Genomic DNA, 17116 nt, shown 5'->3' on the forward strand with positions numbered 1-17116 from the left:
TTGACTCCTTATGCTAATATTTCACATTTTCATCTATACATAACTGAAATTGGGTTATTACGGAATTGTTTCACACACATATGGCAAAAATGTTACGGCAAATATGGGCAGTTCCACGGGCATTTGAGAACTGTTTTCACTTTAAATTCTCTTCTTTCATTACTATCAACCACATCATACAGGGAAGGGAACTGGGAGAGAAATGAGAATCTTTTGTTCCAGCCGCAGCCATCGGAAAGGCACTTTCAGCATTGATCGATGCCTCATTGTGTAATTGGCCATGATGTCTCATAATGCAGCATTGCCATGGCAACGCTGGAATTCAAAGACTCAACGAAAACAGCTATGCAACGTCGTTCACATTTTTTTTTCCCCCGACTCGCTCCCTTATAGACGACAATTCACATCATTTTTAGCATGGCAAAATACCACAGGATACTCAGCAAATTAAACTCAAGTTCATGCAATGATTGGAAAGGAATGTCACTGCAAAAAATTATATTTCTCTCACATTACAGACTCATAGATAACATTCTGCTGCACTTAATGCTCAACACAAGTTAGTCTTTTATCATTCACCATCATGAATGCAAACACTAACTCACACAGACGCACGCACACACACATACACACATACACACACACACACACACACACACACACATAAAGAATCAAGAGCTGAGCATTGCTGAACGTACCTTTACAGCTGTTTCCGTCCTCGCGAGGCTCGTATCCCGGCGAACATCCACATCCTCCCTGATTCAGCGACCAAATCCCCTCACTCTGGCATATATACTGGGGCACCGTGTCTGGCGGCACGGGCTGGGCGTTCCTGACACAGGTGCCCGGCACCGTCACCAGCGTGTGTGTTTCCTGCCCCTCGTTCGTCTGGTTAAAGATCGCGAAGTTGAGCACAACCTGCGGGCACACCTGGTAGAACACTCGCACCTGCTGCAGGGCCATGCACGCCCCCTGGTCCCGGAACGCAATGTAGAAGCCCCTGGATGTCACGGGCCCAAAGTTTTCGCTCCGCACGTTTATGACATTCTCATCGGGCGTGTCCGGGTCCGAGAACCGGCCCTCCGCAGCAATGCGGGCCACCCGCTCATACGGCGGGGCAGTCCAGTTCGGCGAGCTATCGCTAGCATCGTCCTCGTCCGACTGGTAAAAGTAGACATCGAATGTCTCCTTGCAGAGTTGTGCGTCAGTAATGCCAGTGCATGAGTACATTGTAAATTTCACCTCCACATGAATTCGGTTTGCACCCTTCCGCTCGAGGTATGGCATCCGGAGCCAGTTGTCGCCCGGGCTGCTCACCGAACACGTCTGATATCTCCTCTCAAAACTGACTCCCGACTCCACCCACTGTTGTTGGAAAGATAACAGACAAACTTTTAGTTTAAAACAGGTGTGATGGTATTAATATAATAAGATGCCGACTAGAGTGGAATCTCAGATTGAGTTTGCTACCAGTACCACTGGCTCTGAATGAATTTCTTGTACAGTTCACTGTTTCATACATGCCAAGCCAGATTAGACAATGCGAAGTATCAAATGTCATTTTTCTTATCAGGGACAAAATATGTTGTTCTTGACCAACAATATATCCTATCACTTGCTAAGAGTTAGACAGCTATCTACATACAGAAAGAGATATATGCAAATTCAAATAAAGAATGATTTGTACTGTTTCACAAACCAAGATCCAGGTTTTAATGTGAGTTCCAGTTGTTTTACCATTATAGTATCAATAGGGAAATAGGATCCATCATACAGTACATGTGGCTGTCTGTAGTTTAGTGCTATGTGTACATTCATTATGATATGTAAATGTGGGGCAGTATGTACAGGTATCAATGCAACATTTTCTGCACACTATCATGGTGCGTCATTCACTGTCAGAATAAAACAATTCCTGTATTTATTGCTCTTGTGTTTATTGCTCTTGTATTTAGCAGTACTAACCTACATGTATGGACCAATATACACATGCATACAAGGAAATGAGACCCGAAATTAACCGCAGTAATTTGTCAATCTACTTCCGTTATTCCTCATTTCTCTAAAATGGCTTTGATAAATTGAACTTGTCATTTCTCCCATGATTATTTCTCTTTTCTTCTTTGCAGAACGCACCACAGAGGATGCTAAGTACAAAAGCGCAATTTCTTGGAGTCTGGTCTTTTTTTTTCCCCGCGCTTAAAAGTAAATTACACATAGAAGACCACATGGTGATCACGACTCACTGACTCATTGCTCAGACCACCGAAGAAAGAGAACAAGAGAGAGAAAAAGATAGAGAAAGAGATAGAGAGGAATATATGGAGAGATAGAGGAATATATAGTGAGATAGAGAAATATATGGAAAGAGAGAAAGAGATAAAAGAGAGAGATATAGAGGAAGAGAGAGAGAGAGAGAGACAAGGGTAGAGGCAAAGTAATTATGTCCTATTAGATTGGTGGAGGTAATAACATTTGCATATATGTGGAAAACGCTGCCTCATCCACCAGTACACAGTCCTACACGACCATTTTGGCTTATGTATGCTGCGTCTGACCATGGACAGGAAAGAGAATGAAAAAAAAAAATCAATGCAGCGATTAACAAATCCATGGCTAATGAGTAGTCTGGCCCCACAACAGCTAATAAGATTAGGGATTTATGTCGCACTCCAACTGTTTTTCGCTCGCTTACGTTTTTCTGATTTCATTTCAGTACAGAAAGGGTTTGGGGGGTTATTGTTTACATACATGCATATTTAAAGCCCACATGATTATGCAATCTCGTAACGAATTCCGTAAATCTTGTTTCTGTAATGGAGCAAAAATGGTTGAAGGTGTAGGGTGATAATTTGTTCCTGCCTTTGCAGAGAAATACTTTTTTCTCTCTCTCTCTTTTCTTTCTCGCTTTCTCTATCTCACTTTCTCTGTTCTCTTTATTTTCTCAATACTTGTGGTATCTCTTTTATGTGCCCGAGGAGCAGATTTATTTTCATTTCCCCAAAAATCAGTGCAGCCGTTGTTGGTATTCATAACTTGCGGCGAGGGAAACCCGATACCGCTAATTTGGGTGAGATTTTCACACTTTCGCCCGACAGTTGATTTGGGCCGAAAATGCATAATTTCTTCCTGCTTTCCCTGGGAATTAAAAGACAAAACGGGGAAAGAAACACAGAGGCAGAGGTAACATAAACTCACTTTATGGCAGGATTAATGCAAGGGGAATGGGAAAACTGCCCCGAGGTTTTGCATCCGACTGCTTTGTGCGGACGAGAGGAATTTGCGCTATCTCTCTCTCTCTCGCCCCCGAGGTTCCCTCAAAACCTGACATCGAAGACAATAATATAACTAGCAGGACCAACACTAACAATATATTAGCCACCATCGAAAAAAAAAGCAAAGATGTTTCTAGTGAGTCATCGTCGTCATCGGCAACCCATCAGATAGATATATTCGGCTGTCTCAAGTCATATCCTATCGCGATGTATCTCTTATTCTATGTAAGTGCTCGCCTGTAACTCCAGGGCATGGGAAATACTACAGAACCCTCGTCCATCCAACCCAACCTCACCCCCCCCCCCCCCCCCAAGAAAAAAAAAAAAGATAGTGGCTACTGTTTCCTTTATTTTTGCCTCTCTCTGAGCGGCAACCAGCGGTATGTAGTCCCTGGCAGCAGCCCTAATGACACTTTATTAGCATAATATTTGCATGGGCACGGGAATTTGGGGCGACACGTGGCATATTGAATCCTGCCTGCGATGGCGCCACGCCATATCCCTCTGCTGTTGCTTGACACGCGGGGGGGTTTTCTGGACGCGCAGTGCCCGCGGGCCGCGATGGATATTAACTCGATAATTGCGCGAGATGGGTTGGTTGTGACAGAAAACTTGCAGTTCGAGTCTCTCATCTCGAGTCTCCGGTACCCGCTGACGAAAGACGGGCGAAGGGCGAAAGAGCGAAGATGGCTGATTGGATGAACGGGAGGACGAGGCGGAGAGAGAAACTTGGGGCACTCCGCTCAATTTTGGCACAATTTGAGGCCCTAATGGTGCTTTCATTGCTGACTAATTATCCAGCTGTTTAAACAATACATTGCAGAGGTATGCAGGAATTAGCATACTGTGTGAATTTCAAAGCTTTAAACTTACACAAAAAGCATGTGCTCCTCACGCACACTGTTCCTTTGTTTCTAGATCTTACTATCTCTCAGCTCAGTCTTTAAACATTTTGATATCTTTTCATACAAAACAACTGGAATGTACATTTAACATGTTTCTTCAAGTGATGACTACTATCAAAACAGAAAGATTCAGCAATATTTTTTATACAGATTCTAATCAAGTCAAAGACATGCAATGTAAAGTTGAAAAGGAGCCCAATACATAGGGCCTACATCACAAACAAGCATGTCTATTTTCAGAATTTTTATCAATTCACTGAAACCACATCAAAAAAAAAATCATGTGATTTGGTCCTTCGTCTTTAATATTTCTCTTGCTTATTTTTCTCTGGAGACATACTGGCGGTCCGCCGTAGGAGGCGAGCGCTACTTAGCATGTTGTACTTCCCACTTCATGCGTCTGGCTCCCCTATAAAACATGCCATAAGAAGGAAAAGTGTATTGACATGACCTGTGCGGTAGAATATGTTGCGCCATCAGTCATGCGAGTAGTGGCAGCATTGCGCACATACCAGCATGTTGATTTCACTTACAGGCCTACATATATCAACACTGCCAAGTCAGTCGGTCACTCAACCCGAGAGTTGTCTGGCCAGCTGACCATATCACAAGTCACTACGTAGTCACCGCTGATTATGTATATTCTTATTTTCTTCTACATAACTGCACTCTTGAAAGCAAAGTACATGTCTAACGGTCAGTGGCAACATAACCTGCCCACCATGTCCAGCTGGAAATGAAAGTGACCAGCATATGGTCAATAAAACTTGAAGCCACAAAGGCTGAGGTACATATGATACCATCAATGTAGATAGAAGCAAAACAAGTGCCCTAACCAGCATATAGCATTACCCAAGGATTCTAAGATAACTGATCATTTATTCATCAATCAAAAATATCATTGTGTGTGTACCTGGAATAACTGGTGGTTACCCACAAAAAAAAAAGACATACACATTTACCCCTCTTTCTGTGAAGCAATTTCAAATTGTTGTTTCGCACTTTCAATGAAATGATATAATAATCACTTTTGGTCATCATAAATTTGAGGTGATGGTAGTGAGGCACATGTTTGTAAGCGTGCAAGCTTTCTATTCTTATTTAGTTTTGTCCAAGTTATAATTATTGCTGCATTGTATCCTATTTCAAATATTTGTGTGTGTGTGTGTGTGTGTGTGTGTGTGTGTGTGTGTGTGTTGTGAGTCTCTCTCTATTTGCAAGATGTCACTACCTGAAACTACTCAAGACAGATTTTGGAATTAAAATCAAATAGGCCTACATATATGATTATACATTTACATTTACATTTACATTTGCATAACTACATTTACATTTACATTTGCATAACTACATTTACATTTACAGTTGGATATGTCATGAAAAGAATTATATGTAGGGGCCTATCTGATAAAGTATAATATTCAAAAAACAAAATGCAAACTATGAGTGTTGAGAGCAATACGGGCAGACATACATACAGACATAAATACAGACAGACAGACGGATGAAATCACATGTGAAGTGTTGAGGAAGACCAGTAGAGAGGTTGAGACAGACAGATAGAGAGATGGAAAGATGAAGAGACAGGAAAAGAGAGAGAAAGAGAAGAAGAGAAACATATATCTCAAGGGAAGAGAAAGGCACAGACTGAGAGATGACGGTAGGAGAGACGAGATGTGAGAATTTCACTGCGATTCGTTTAATCAAACTGGGCCTCAGGTGAAAGTGGAAAATGGCAGTTTTTCGTGGGAGTCAATTGTCGTCAGCTCTCCCCGGCAGCTAATTTTCTCCGGTACCTTTCAGCCGAAAGCCAATTAGAAAGACAGGTAAAAGATGGAGGGGGGGGGGAGGGAGGGTGGGGTGGGGTCACTCTGAAAGGAGGGAGACCATTAAACAGGTTCTCTCTGAACATTCCTACTAAAAGCTTTCCCTTAATTGACACTTCACATCAGAAACATGAATGCATGAGGTACACACAGTGTCTTCACGCTTGAGAAAAGGAGGACATCCCTTCATAGGGTCATAATGTCCACGAAGAATTATTCAGCAATGATGCTTTAGAAGAAGGCATGCTCCAGTGGTCATTTGAAAACAGAGGGCAAAATTTTGACACAGACAACTTTTCATACACCCAGATGCCCTAGCTCACAATCAATGCCTGGTCATGACACCAAATCAAATTTCAATCCCCTTTGAACCCGACGGAGAACAGATCCACTTTTCGGCTCGCTCGGTTGAGTGGACGATTCCAGATGACTTGCTGGGCATCGCCAGCGCTCGTCAATCTGCGAGCAATCGTCCAGCGCTCAACGCAATCAGGGGCGCCACCGAGACGAAACATTGTCATTTAGTGCGCAGGTTGACTGATCAATAACATCTGCACACATATGAAGTGAACTGCAGCAAAGTCAAAGACATGTGCTGCTCATCCATACAGGTTGCTGTACATACAATTTGTATGTTTACGTCATGAGGAAATTCATTTATTTCGACAGAATGGCCATGAATGCACGTAAATTTTTTTGTATTTGGCACTTCTTGAGTGGTGATGATGATACAATTAAAGATAGAATTTTTGTTCCCAGATTCAGGGAAGAGTTACTTCTTAATTTTCATTCTTATCGGCAGCTTTAAATTCAGAGTTACCACTTACAAGTTTTTCTCATCATGTTTAAAAGCAACTTTACCTGCAAAGCTGTAAATCATGTTCACATATACAAACACATGAAAATACCTCATACTGCACATTTGATTTACTGCATTCTTGTGAATGCAGTCAATGTGCCTAACTCTTGCTTTCCTTTGCCATTTTGAGCATATTTACACTGTGAAAGCACACTGTTCTGTGTCGTTTCATGCCATACAGTTGATACTGTATACGTGCCACTTGACCGTCTTCCCCGTGAGCAGATTAACTTCGTACGCATTTTAGGTTCCGGCTGGCGGAAGGACGGAACGTAAACGACCAGCCAACCAGAGGGCAGTCCTGTCGTACAGAGGCAGGTGCTGTTTGTCGATTTCAAGATGCAGCGCATTCCGGCCATTGGGCAGAAACACCGCCGCATATAAAACGTACGGGGGGAATCGTTGCTAAACTACCAAAAGGGAATATGAATGATGGGAATTTATTCATTCTTCTTGGGTTATAAACATGGTACCTAAGAAAAAGACTACAAACTAGTGAGATGTGTATCATGATAGCCTAACACTCAGCTTTATTTTCACTTGGGGAAAAAAATACAAAAGTAACAAATATTCAATAGGTCTATACTTCATGTATCAAAGTATACCAGTTTGATCCTACGTACATGTGTTGTAAAATCTACGAAAAGTTATTGAAGATCGTAGGTGTAAATCTACTTGAGATGAAATAAACATTCTACTTCAAGCAAAAACACTTCGAATTGTGATAGTTTATAGTCACAAATTCTATTTGTTGAATAGGTTTGAAGAGGCAGTCTTTATGAATAGAAAGACTTAGAAGATTTGTTTTGTTTTGTTTTGTTTTGTCTTGTTTTTAAGCAGCTGCTGTCGTTGTTTGTTTTTCTTCTCCTGCATTAGCACCTTCCTTATTTTTAAATGATGATCCGATGATTCAGACTTCATGCCTGGTAACATGATTTCATTTTGAAAGGAAAATAATGGACCCCCTGCATCATAATTGATGCTCACATTTAGAATGCATTTGGCAGGAGCAATTTTCTCCCCAATTCCCATCCGAGCGCGCCGCTCGCAGATGAAGATGGGGAGCAATTGCTAGCATCTTCATCAAGCGATAACACTGGGTGATTTGTGCGATCCTTCACTGCGTCTAATGGAATGAAAAAACACACTCGCGCGGGCACACCGTGAAGGGCCCCTATTAAGGGGCGCTCAAGTCCAGAGAAGAGACGGTTCGCCGATCGCAAACCGCCCTTTTGTGCCTCGAAGATTCCATTCTCTGCCGTCTTGTAACCGCCTTTGCAAATCTCGGGGTCACCCCCATTCTTGTCGGGCAGCGCCGCGAGAGAAAAAAAAAACAACATTCCGCAAACAATGGGGAGATTCTCCGCAGTGTCTCTGTGGGCGAAACCATGGTGAGACGTTCTGGAGGGCAAGTCCTTTGAAGACCACGGAGAGAAGGGAGACCTAGCACATCGCCCCAGCCTCCTTGCCAGACCTTCTTCTGCTGATCAGCCTCCAGAGAATTACTTCTCTGACTCTACGGTAATGGCTTCCGCCTGCAAAGAGTCCTGGCAATCTCATGCTCATCTGTCGGCAGTATGACATCTTAACGTCCCATTAACTCTGTCATGATTCAGTGAACTTCATATTTGGCTCTTTGTCTGCTTGTCACTGTTATGAAATAGATTTTGCATTCCCTTTGACAAAGAATACCTCCAGATTCAAATTCAATACATGCATCATATTTAGAACAAGAGGAATATTTTCTTTGGAGGCGTATTTGTCAATCAATTCAAATCTATTCCCTTGCGTAGTTTCACACACACAGACTAATACCCCTTTCATAAACTCATCCTCCTATTATCCGCATAAGAATAATGCGGACAATTCAATAAAAAATGCGTTCACAAACTCTGAAAATAATCCGCATTATTTTTACGAGCGCCCGTCGTGAAAAAGGCGGATAATCGTCATGGTGACTGCACACCCCCCTTCTGCAGGAAAGACAGGTGACGTTTGACCGCACCCCGGCAATTATCCGCATTATTTGGGTTTGCGTTCATAAACTCAAAATCTCGTCCCGACGCTGCTATTATGCGGATAATAGAAGGGTCGAAATAATGCGCATTATTCTTTCCCCTCTCCGATTTTACGACCAAATGTTGCGGATATTATCCGCATTATTGAGTTTATGAAAGGGGTATAAGAATGTCTCGGTCATTTTGTGCAGTGGGGAAAGGTGGTCTGGGACTGAAAGACTAGTTAAGTAGCTCTCCTTAAATTAAACCATTCAGGTGGCTTCCATTCAGTGGACACGGCATTACATGATGGAGAAGAATGGGGGAAGGGCCCATGAATAGGAGAGTAGTTATCTGCGCCATTGTGCGTGGGACTAAGGGGGATTGGGCGCTCTGGAGTGAGGGAAGTTACTCTTTGTTGCGAACATCTAAAAGAGTCGAGGATTTTCCACCCTCGTACAAGAGAGATTGGAGTGGTGGCCTTTTAAAAAGTCATTCTGGCTTCTGGTTGGAAACAACCGCCACGTCTTTATCTTCCCCTTATGGGAGATTCTCGCTGATGGAATTCAGTATAGTTTCACTCAACTGGTCACCTTGATTTGCCTACTCCTTCCTCACTCACCCTCTCTCTCTTTTTACTTTCTCTCTTTCTCTGATTGAATTACCTAACACTCGTTAAAGCTTAGCATGCTGGTAATAAACACGGAACAAGAATGCAGTAACAAGGCAATTGTAGAGATTAATGGTGATTTGAATCTTCGGTGCAATGCTCGTATTTTTGAAATTCACTCTCCCATCTCTCAAACTTCTGACACACAAATCTGTTCCCTTCTTGGCATAAAATGCCCCCTGTCCATGCTGTCAGAGCTAGTATATATGTATGTTTATTGTTTGTTTGCTTGTTTGTTTGTTTATTTGTTTGTTTGTTAGTTTTGTTTGTTTGTTTATTTATTTTTTTTTAATCCCTCTCACTTCAAGTAAAAATCTGTCAATCCCCAGCCCTTGAGAACTTCCAAAACGGCAGAGATCACAACGGAACTTCTTCGGAGAATATGTTGAACAGTGCTCTTTCATAGGACTTATTGAAGAGCATTTGCACCCTTCATTATAAACCTGTCAAGTTTGTATTCAAACAGTCTTCCAAAACAAAATTGAAAGGTTTATTGTGTATTTACATGCTTCTAGATGTTGTAAAGGTCAGGCAACCAGTTATCATATTCAATGTCCATCCTCTTTGCCACCAATACCTTCTGGAAGGCATGTCAGAAACCTCCTAGAGTTATTACAGAGGCATGGACTAAAAAATAATGATAATGATAATAATAATAATAATAGTGACATCTTCTTCTTGAACAGCAAGTCAAGAAAAAAAATAATGAACTGCTACGTGCTTGCACACTACACAAAAGGTACCAACTGATCTGTTGCATCTGGGCTCTCGAAAAAAAGGGTAACCAACAGTTCTGATCTTCTTCGAAGTAATTCCCCTTCAAGGGATTTCCGTAAGCCTCTTACAGCGCATGCTGGTTTTTACAAAAGCAGCCACTGACAGCCAGTGGCTCTCTTTCAATGTCCTTGTTTTGTGGTCATTCCCCACCCCATGTGACTTCAATTTCAAACATCTACAGTAAGTTCCTGTTGTAGTTTTCTCCGGGCATATGCTATGTTTGTGTAGATGTGTGTGTGTGTGTGTGTGTGTGTGATATGTAACTCAACTTTCCACTCCTTTTTAATACAGTACAGCCCACTGGCAATAAGAGAGATAAGAAAATAAAATAAAATCATTAACATTATCAATATTATGAGCAACACTATCATTATTATAATCATTACCATCATCATACTTAATGACTTTTCAACAATCATCATCAGCAATATTATCAAACATATGATACAAGTAATAACAATATACAGATATTCACTTACAGTTTAGAATTAGCTTAGTTCTTCATTATCAAACATGTTAATGTAAAAATTCTACAGACAAACATTTAATAAATAAAGAAATGTCTTTATCCAATGCATGTATATCCGCCAACTTTTTTTGATTGAATGACAGCCCTCTTGCCAGATTGTCCATCTTCCTGTTTGTCCAGCCATCCTTCATGGCCCTCCCGAGTCCGCTTACATCATCTTTCACCATTTCTGAAGAGGGACAGTATCTATTCATCTACCACCAGTTGGGAACACCACTTGGTTTCTTCTCTCTCCTCTTGAACAGTCTTGCCACAGAACCTCATCAGAGAAAATTCATCTATTCTTCGACCAAGAGCTCTCGATTCACTTTCTCTCGTGCTCGAATTATAGCACGGTGATCATTCCCTTTTGTCTCTGGGGCAATTAAACACTCCCTCCCTACTTCCTCCCCACTTTCTCTTGCGGGGAGGTTCTGGACAAGTGGTCTTAGACCGGGACTAAGCCCTCTCCATGTAATAAAGGAGGCCTAGGACTGGGTAGCTAAACACAATGTGCTTTTATTTCATACCTCCTCCAACAGCTTACAGCTTGGATGTTGATAATTGGTCCACAAATGAAAGATCCAACCCCACTAATAGAAATCTTCAACCCTCAGAAGGAGAAGAACAACTAAGAAGCAACCTTGTTCCAGTCTACTCAAAGTTAATCCATTATGCACGGAACTCTGTTGGATCCACTACATGGGGATTGAACCTCTAATATAGGGGATGGGTTAATAATCGCACTCATTCAAAAGGGGGGGGGGGTTGGTGGTGAGAGTGTTCAAGAAAAATCACTTGCCACTGACTGGTGGGCCCTTTGTCAGATGCACAGCTTGTCACAGAAGAAGTAATTAAGCCGCCACTAGCAACCTTGTCTGACACATTAAGTACCTCTTTTTTTTTTAATCCCCTCCATATTCTTCTTTGTCCCTTTTTTCCCCTCCACCTCCCTTCAACAGGTTTTACTATGATTCATTTAACTTTGTGGGGATTTCAATATCCAGCATCCCCCCTACCCCCCCCCCCCCCTCCAAAAGCTATAGGACAAATGGTAACCCTTGGTGGTGATTTGAGCAGGGATTTAATTAGGGAGCATCAGTAGCAGAGACTTTTGTCATTTTACTGTAACGACATCCTCTCTTTGATCCATGGCAATATAAAGAAAAATCAGAGAACCCAATTCTTTCTCCACCACCACCACCCCACAGCTGCCCAATGAGTCATTAGACATCAAAATAGTACCTTCCATGTTTGTTTACGACAGACCAATTCCCTATGTACCGACACTTGTCTAGCTACTCCAGACCACTGTCAAGTTTTGGACCCAACACAAACCTCATTTAAACTAAGAATATTTACTCTAAGAAAAAAAAAAAGAATGAAAAAGAAGGTATATCATGGCGTATTTTGAAAAGAGCAAACCACCAACAATATTCTGCTTCCCCCCATTGGAAAATCTATTGCTCAGTATTAAACTTGTGGCCACACTTGATCAGCATAAAAATGGTCTATTCATCTCTAATGGTTCATAATATTAATCAAACTGGCGCCTCATAAATCACTCCCTCCCACATTCTGTGCTTAACCTTTAACAGAGTCCTTATAATTTCATGTAAAGTGCCAATTTTCAAACATCACTCCAAGGTTAATCTTCATGTGAATGAAAAAAAAAAATGATAAGATATGGTCCATTATAGCATGTTTTCGCTGCTCCATGGCAGTGTCTAGATTATTCCATTTTTTAAAGATAAATTAATGTTAATAATATTTCAGTCGACAAGGTACTTGGTGTGTTAATACTGTCAGCAACCAGGCAGTATTAAAACCATAAACAATATCTACCCAGAGAACGGTATACCAAACGTATCTATCAGTTTAATCTCCAGTCTACTGCCCTTTCTTCTGAACACCTACAGATATGTCGTAACAGTTCATTCCCTTATCTTTTTTTAAGTCTGATTGACAAAATCAAACATCAGGTCACCAGTTGTCTAATTGAATATAAAGTCATCTCTTTTGTGAGCGAATCAGAAAACGGGGGCTTGAGGTTAGGCTTTTGCGAAGCCCGAACGATATGGACAGTGCCGCGATTTGGATGTCGATAAGATGTCAAGTGTCGTTCAAGGAAGCCTTTTGTCCGAAAAGATCATTTCGGGTCAAACGTTAAACGCTTGATGGGCGATGGTGGGTGTTTAACTTTGAACAAGCCACGTTCGATTTAGGATGAGAGACGACTAGAATAGGGGCCATCAAAGATAGTAGTGGGCAAACATCCACGGTTACTCTGCAAAGATGTTCGACGGCTCCGCCGCACCGATATAATTCCACAATCGGAGGGCCATCCCTCGTATCTACGAGGATCGTGCCGCAAACAGACGGTTCTGCAAACATTGGCCAGGCGACTTCGGAACTCCGGGACTCAACTCTGGGTGTGTGGAAGTGTGTGCTAGTGTGTATGTGTGTACACAAGACCCAGATTTTCAAGCTGCAGTGGTGTGTTGTGTAGAGGCATGCATTTCTTCACTGTACACATTACAGTTATAGCTTCCATTCCTCTCTCTTTCCACTTCATTTTTTGCTCTCTTTCCATCTTATACCTCTATGTTTTGCTTTGTTTTGTTTTGTTTGTTTGGTGAAAGGTGTGAGAAGTTGGTAGCGTGAAGCATGTAAGATGTCAGCATAGTGTGATGTTTATTTTTGATGCTGTTCACAGCCCCGTGGTAAAAACAAAGCCCTGCGTAGGAACTGGGATATAAATCATATTATTCCATCTACATATGCTTTCTCTCTCTCTCTATCTCTCCCTCTCTCTCTCTCTCTTCTCTTTCTTTTCTCGTTTTCTACCTTCCATCGCCCATTTCCCTGGTGTCTCTTGTTTGATTCTCATGAACTTGTAAATATTTTCTGGAACGGGGAATGGTGAGATTTTGACGATAAAGTCATGCTCCAACCCAGCCTTTCAGCTGCTTGAGAGTTTTATATGACACTAGGTGACCAGTGTTTAAAACTCCTCCTACACATAGTGTCTCCCCCTCTGGAATCCTGGCATTACTGAGTCAGGTCTCATTATGGTAGCTTGGATTTGATCCAGAGGGTAAGATTAGAAAAAAAAAATCCAATCAGAGTAACCATATGATTCAAGTTATGATTACATGATCATCCCACCTTTTTTTTTTTCTTTTCTTTTTTCTTATTAACTAATCATGAGCCAAACAATAGAAATTCCTTCATTTGCAATTGACAAGAATGATCAGGTGGACATTCTCACCTGTTTTATGAATCTTACATTGGATTCCTGACATTTCTTTGTATTTTCTGTTCACACTGCACCTGCTGTGCAACCCAACATACCGATCCTTTGTTAGATTCTGTATGGTTTCACTCAACACGGTGTCATAAATGTTTTTGTAAACAAAGCATACTTCCTGTGTTTAAAGTTAATTTCATCCTGTCACATTCACTTTTTTTTTTATTCATTTATTTTGTTTCCTCTGCCCATGGGAATGATTGCCCTTTCAGCCAAAGTCAGGGCTGAGCTTCCCCCCAGATATCAAGGATATGAAAATGTAACAGTACCAGGCAATAAAATGTGTCAATGTTACAGATAGGTTTTTTTTTTCTCCCCTGTCATGCAACGGTGCATTGACATTACATTGTAACATGCATCATAAAATCTGATTGATTTTCTACTATTTCAGACTGCAAGCCATGCATAATAAACATCATAAATTTCTGAAAAGTGATACATTCTTTCCAGTAAGCCAACTTTCTCCCTCAAGTATAAACACACACACACACAAACATACGCACATGTTATTATATACCCACATACTCATGACATATATGGCATATGCCATCTGCAATAAGTAGACAAAGGAAAAACCAAGAAATCTGCCCCATATAGCTCAACTGGAGCCGATAAAATATCAATTCAGGCTCTCCCACCAGTTTGGTGGCATGTACTCCCTGCTCTCCCTTGGAGCGAAATAGTCTGGGAGGCATTAGGCTGGGACCATTTATGCTTGTCGTAAATCATCCTAAATCGTGGCACTTACACACAAACATGTCTCGTCCTATTTAGCGAGTACGGCCATTCCAAAAACCCAGTTCGTGTCTCATGTGAGGGCTTCAGGCTGTGGCCATATTCTGCATGCCAAGCTTTCAACCTCTTGGTCTTTTCTACCATCTTCTCTCCATCTCTCGTTCTGTCTTTCTCTCCCTCCTTCGTTCTTCACTATCTGAATATCTCTTCTACTCCCTCATATACCAATGTGCTACTTTGACATGATTATGATGGTATTTCATCTCGCAAGAAGCTTTCATGGTGTTAATTATTCACATCTCTCTCTCTGGTTTATTTATTCTTCTTTTTTTTTTTACTATGTCATAAAATCACATCACCTCTGTGTGATTTCTAGAGAAAGGAACAAACACTTTTACACGCTACCGGCGACTGCATGCGAGTGCTCAAAAGCACTCTCATGTATGTAATGTGATGTTCCGAAGCTGCCCTGAGAGCCGAACCTCTTCCACCAGCCAATTCGCATCCGTAACCCCTCCCTGCACACACGTTTCGCAGATTGCTTTTAAAGGAACCATTTCCATCTTGCGGGTGAGAAACTTTCCTCTATTGACAGGGCCACACAGATGGGCCAAACAGAGGGGGCCAAAGAGTAGGCCTGCACCCCCTATTGAATCGGACTTTGAGAATTTGGCCCCACGGGAACATGGGAAACCATAGCGACCAGTTTGTATTTTGTGGAGTTGGAGGAGGGGGTCAATCTTTCCCCTCTACCTTTCAACTTTCTCTCCCCCCCCCCCCCCCCTTCCCATCCTACCTACCTCCCACACCCTTCCCAGTTAGAATCTGGACTGGTAAACGTTGTGACACATTCTTGCCCATTCGCTGTTTTCCTTCTTTAAAGTTCCCATTCTTCTTTCGGCTGGGTCGCCTGTAGCTGCCTGCTGGATTACACCGAATGATGGAAACGGCCGAGAGGCGGCAATGGCATTCTGAATAATATTTTGATTTGACAAACAGAGTTTCATACTACCATGGGCTTCTCACATCCCCCTCCTGCACTATGCGACCTCTTGAAACTTGCACAAAGAGTCATACATTGCGGGCACTAACTGCATGGCTGCGATTTTCACACCAAACGTTTCCTCTCCCAAACAGCTGGCGTGGCACATACTTCCACATGATGCGTGGCACATACTTCCACATGATGCAACAAACATACACACATAATTTGCAATGTCTGGGACATCTACACAGTGTTAGTTGTTCTGTCTTTGGCTTAAATTCTAAACAGACAGAAGTCATTGCTGTCTTACCCTTCCATCCCGTCATAACTATTTGCAAATGGTATCACGTTCCTTCCTCTAACTACTAAACTATTCTTTAGAGAACCAGCATACATAATCTGGCCCTTGACCACATATTATGAATTGAACATAAAACTGCAGATATCCATGAACTCACTCCTGTAACCTTCACAGACTTCCCACTCATACATAAAAAGTTTTACTAAAAAAAAAAAAAAAAAAAAAAAAAACCTTACTTCAAAGAATCCTTGTAGAACAGACACACTTCTGTATCATATCACAGAATTCTATAGTTTAAATTGCAGCTATAAAGATCAATCAATACCTTCATACTTATTAAAATAGTAAAATATGGACCATTCTAAAGTGAGTGTAATACTATTAACCTATCAGGTGTGGCCCCAGGTTCTAAAGCAAAAGCATCTTCCCTACCATTAGATTTAGGCATCTATTATGGTTTCACAAATAGCATACCATTTATTTTATTAATTTTTCTCTGAAGTCAATTAGGTGGCTCAAACCATTGTTTTAGTATTCAGTAGGCCTAACCCTTTATTTTTAAGGTATTGTTTACCACCGAGACCAGTGATTTTAGAAATGTTCAAGTTATCACATGTGATGCATATGTGTAGGTCGGTTATATCACAAAACATCCTACCAATACCATATAAAAATTTTGCAATAAAGCATAAAATATAAGGAGATATCACTATTTTTCTCACTAAACCATTACTGTAGATCGTTTATTCTGGAAGTACTTGTTTATAATACCTATTGTTCAATATTCAACATTGATTATATACTGATCAACTTTTTTACTCTGGTTGTTTCTATCCCTAACTCACATTCTAGAACCATTTTGAAGCACTAAATCTGTTTGTTTGTTTTTTTGTTTGTTTTTTGTTTGTTTTGTTTTGTTTTGTTGGTTTTTTCTTCTTCTTTTTTTGCGTCTACAAATGGTAAAGAAT

The 17116-nt window shown here is 41.3% G+C and overlaps 1 protein-coding gene across 1 annotated transcript in view; it reads right to left on the minus strand.

Annotated features, from left to right (window-relative positions):
• LOC140238656 (ephrin type-B receptor 2-like) overlaps positions 1 to 17116 on the minus strand; it is a 247613-nt gene that overhangs the window by 188899 nt on the left and 41598 nt on the right. The window contains exon 3 of the mRNA XM_072318555.1: positions 699 to 1365. Within this exon, the coding sequence (XP_072174656.1) occupies positions 699 to 1365 (667 nt within the window). The remainder of the gene's footprint in view (positions 1 to 698; positions 1366 to 17116) is intronic.

Source organism: Diadema setosum, chromosome 15, assembly GCF_964275005.1.
Source record: "Diadema setosum chromosome 15, eeDiaSeto1, whole genome shotgun sequence".
Taxonomy (NCBI): Eukaryota; Metazoa; Echinodermata; class Echinoidea; order Diadematoida; family Diadematidae; genus Diadema; species Diadema setosum.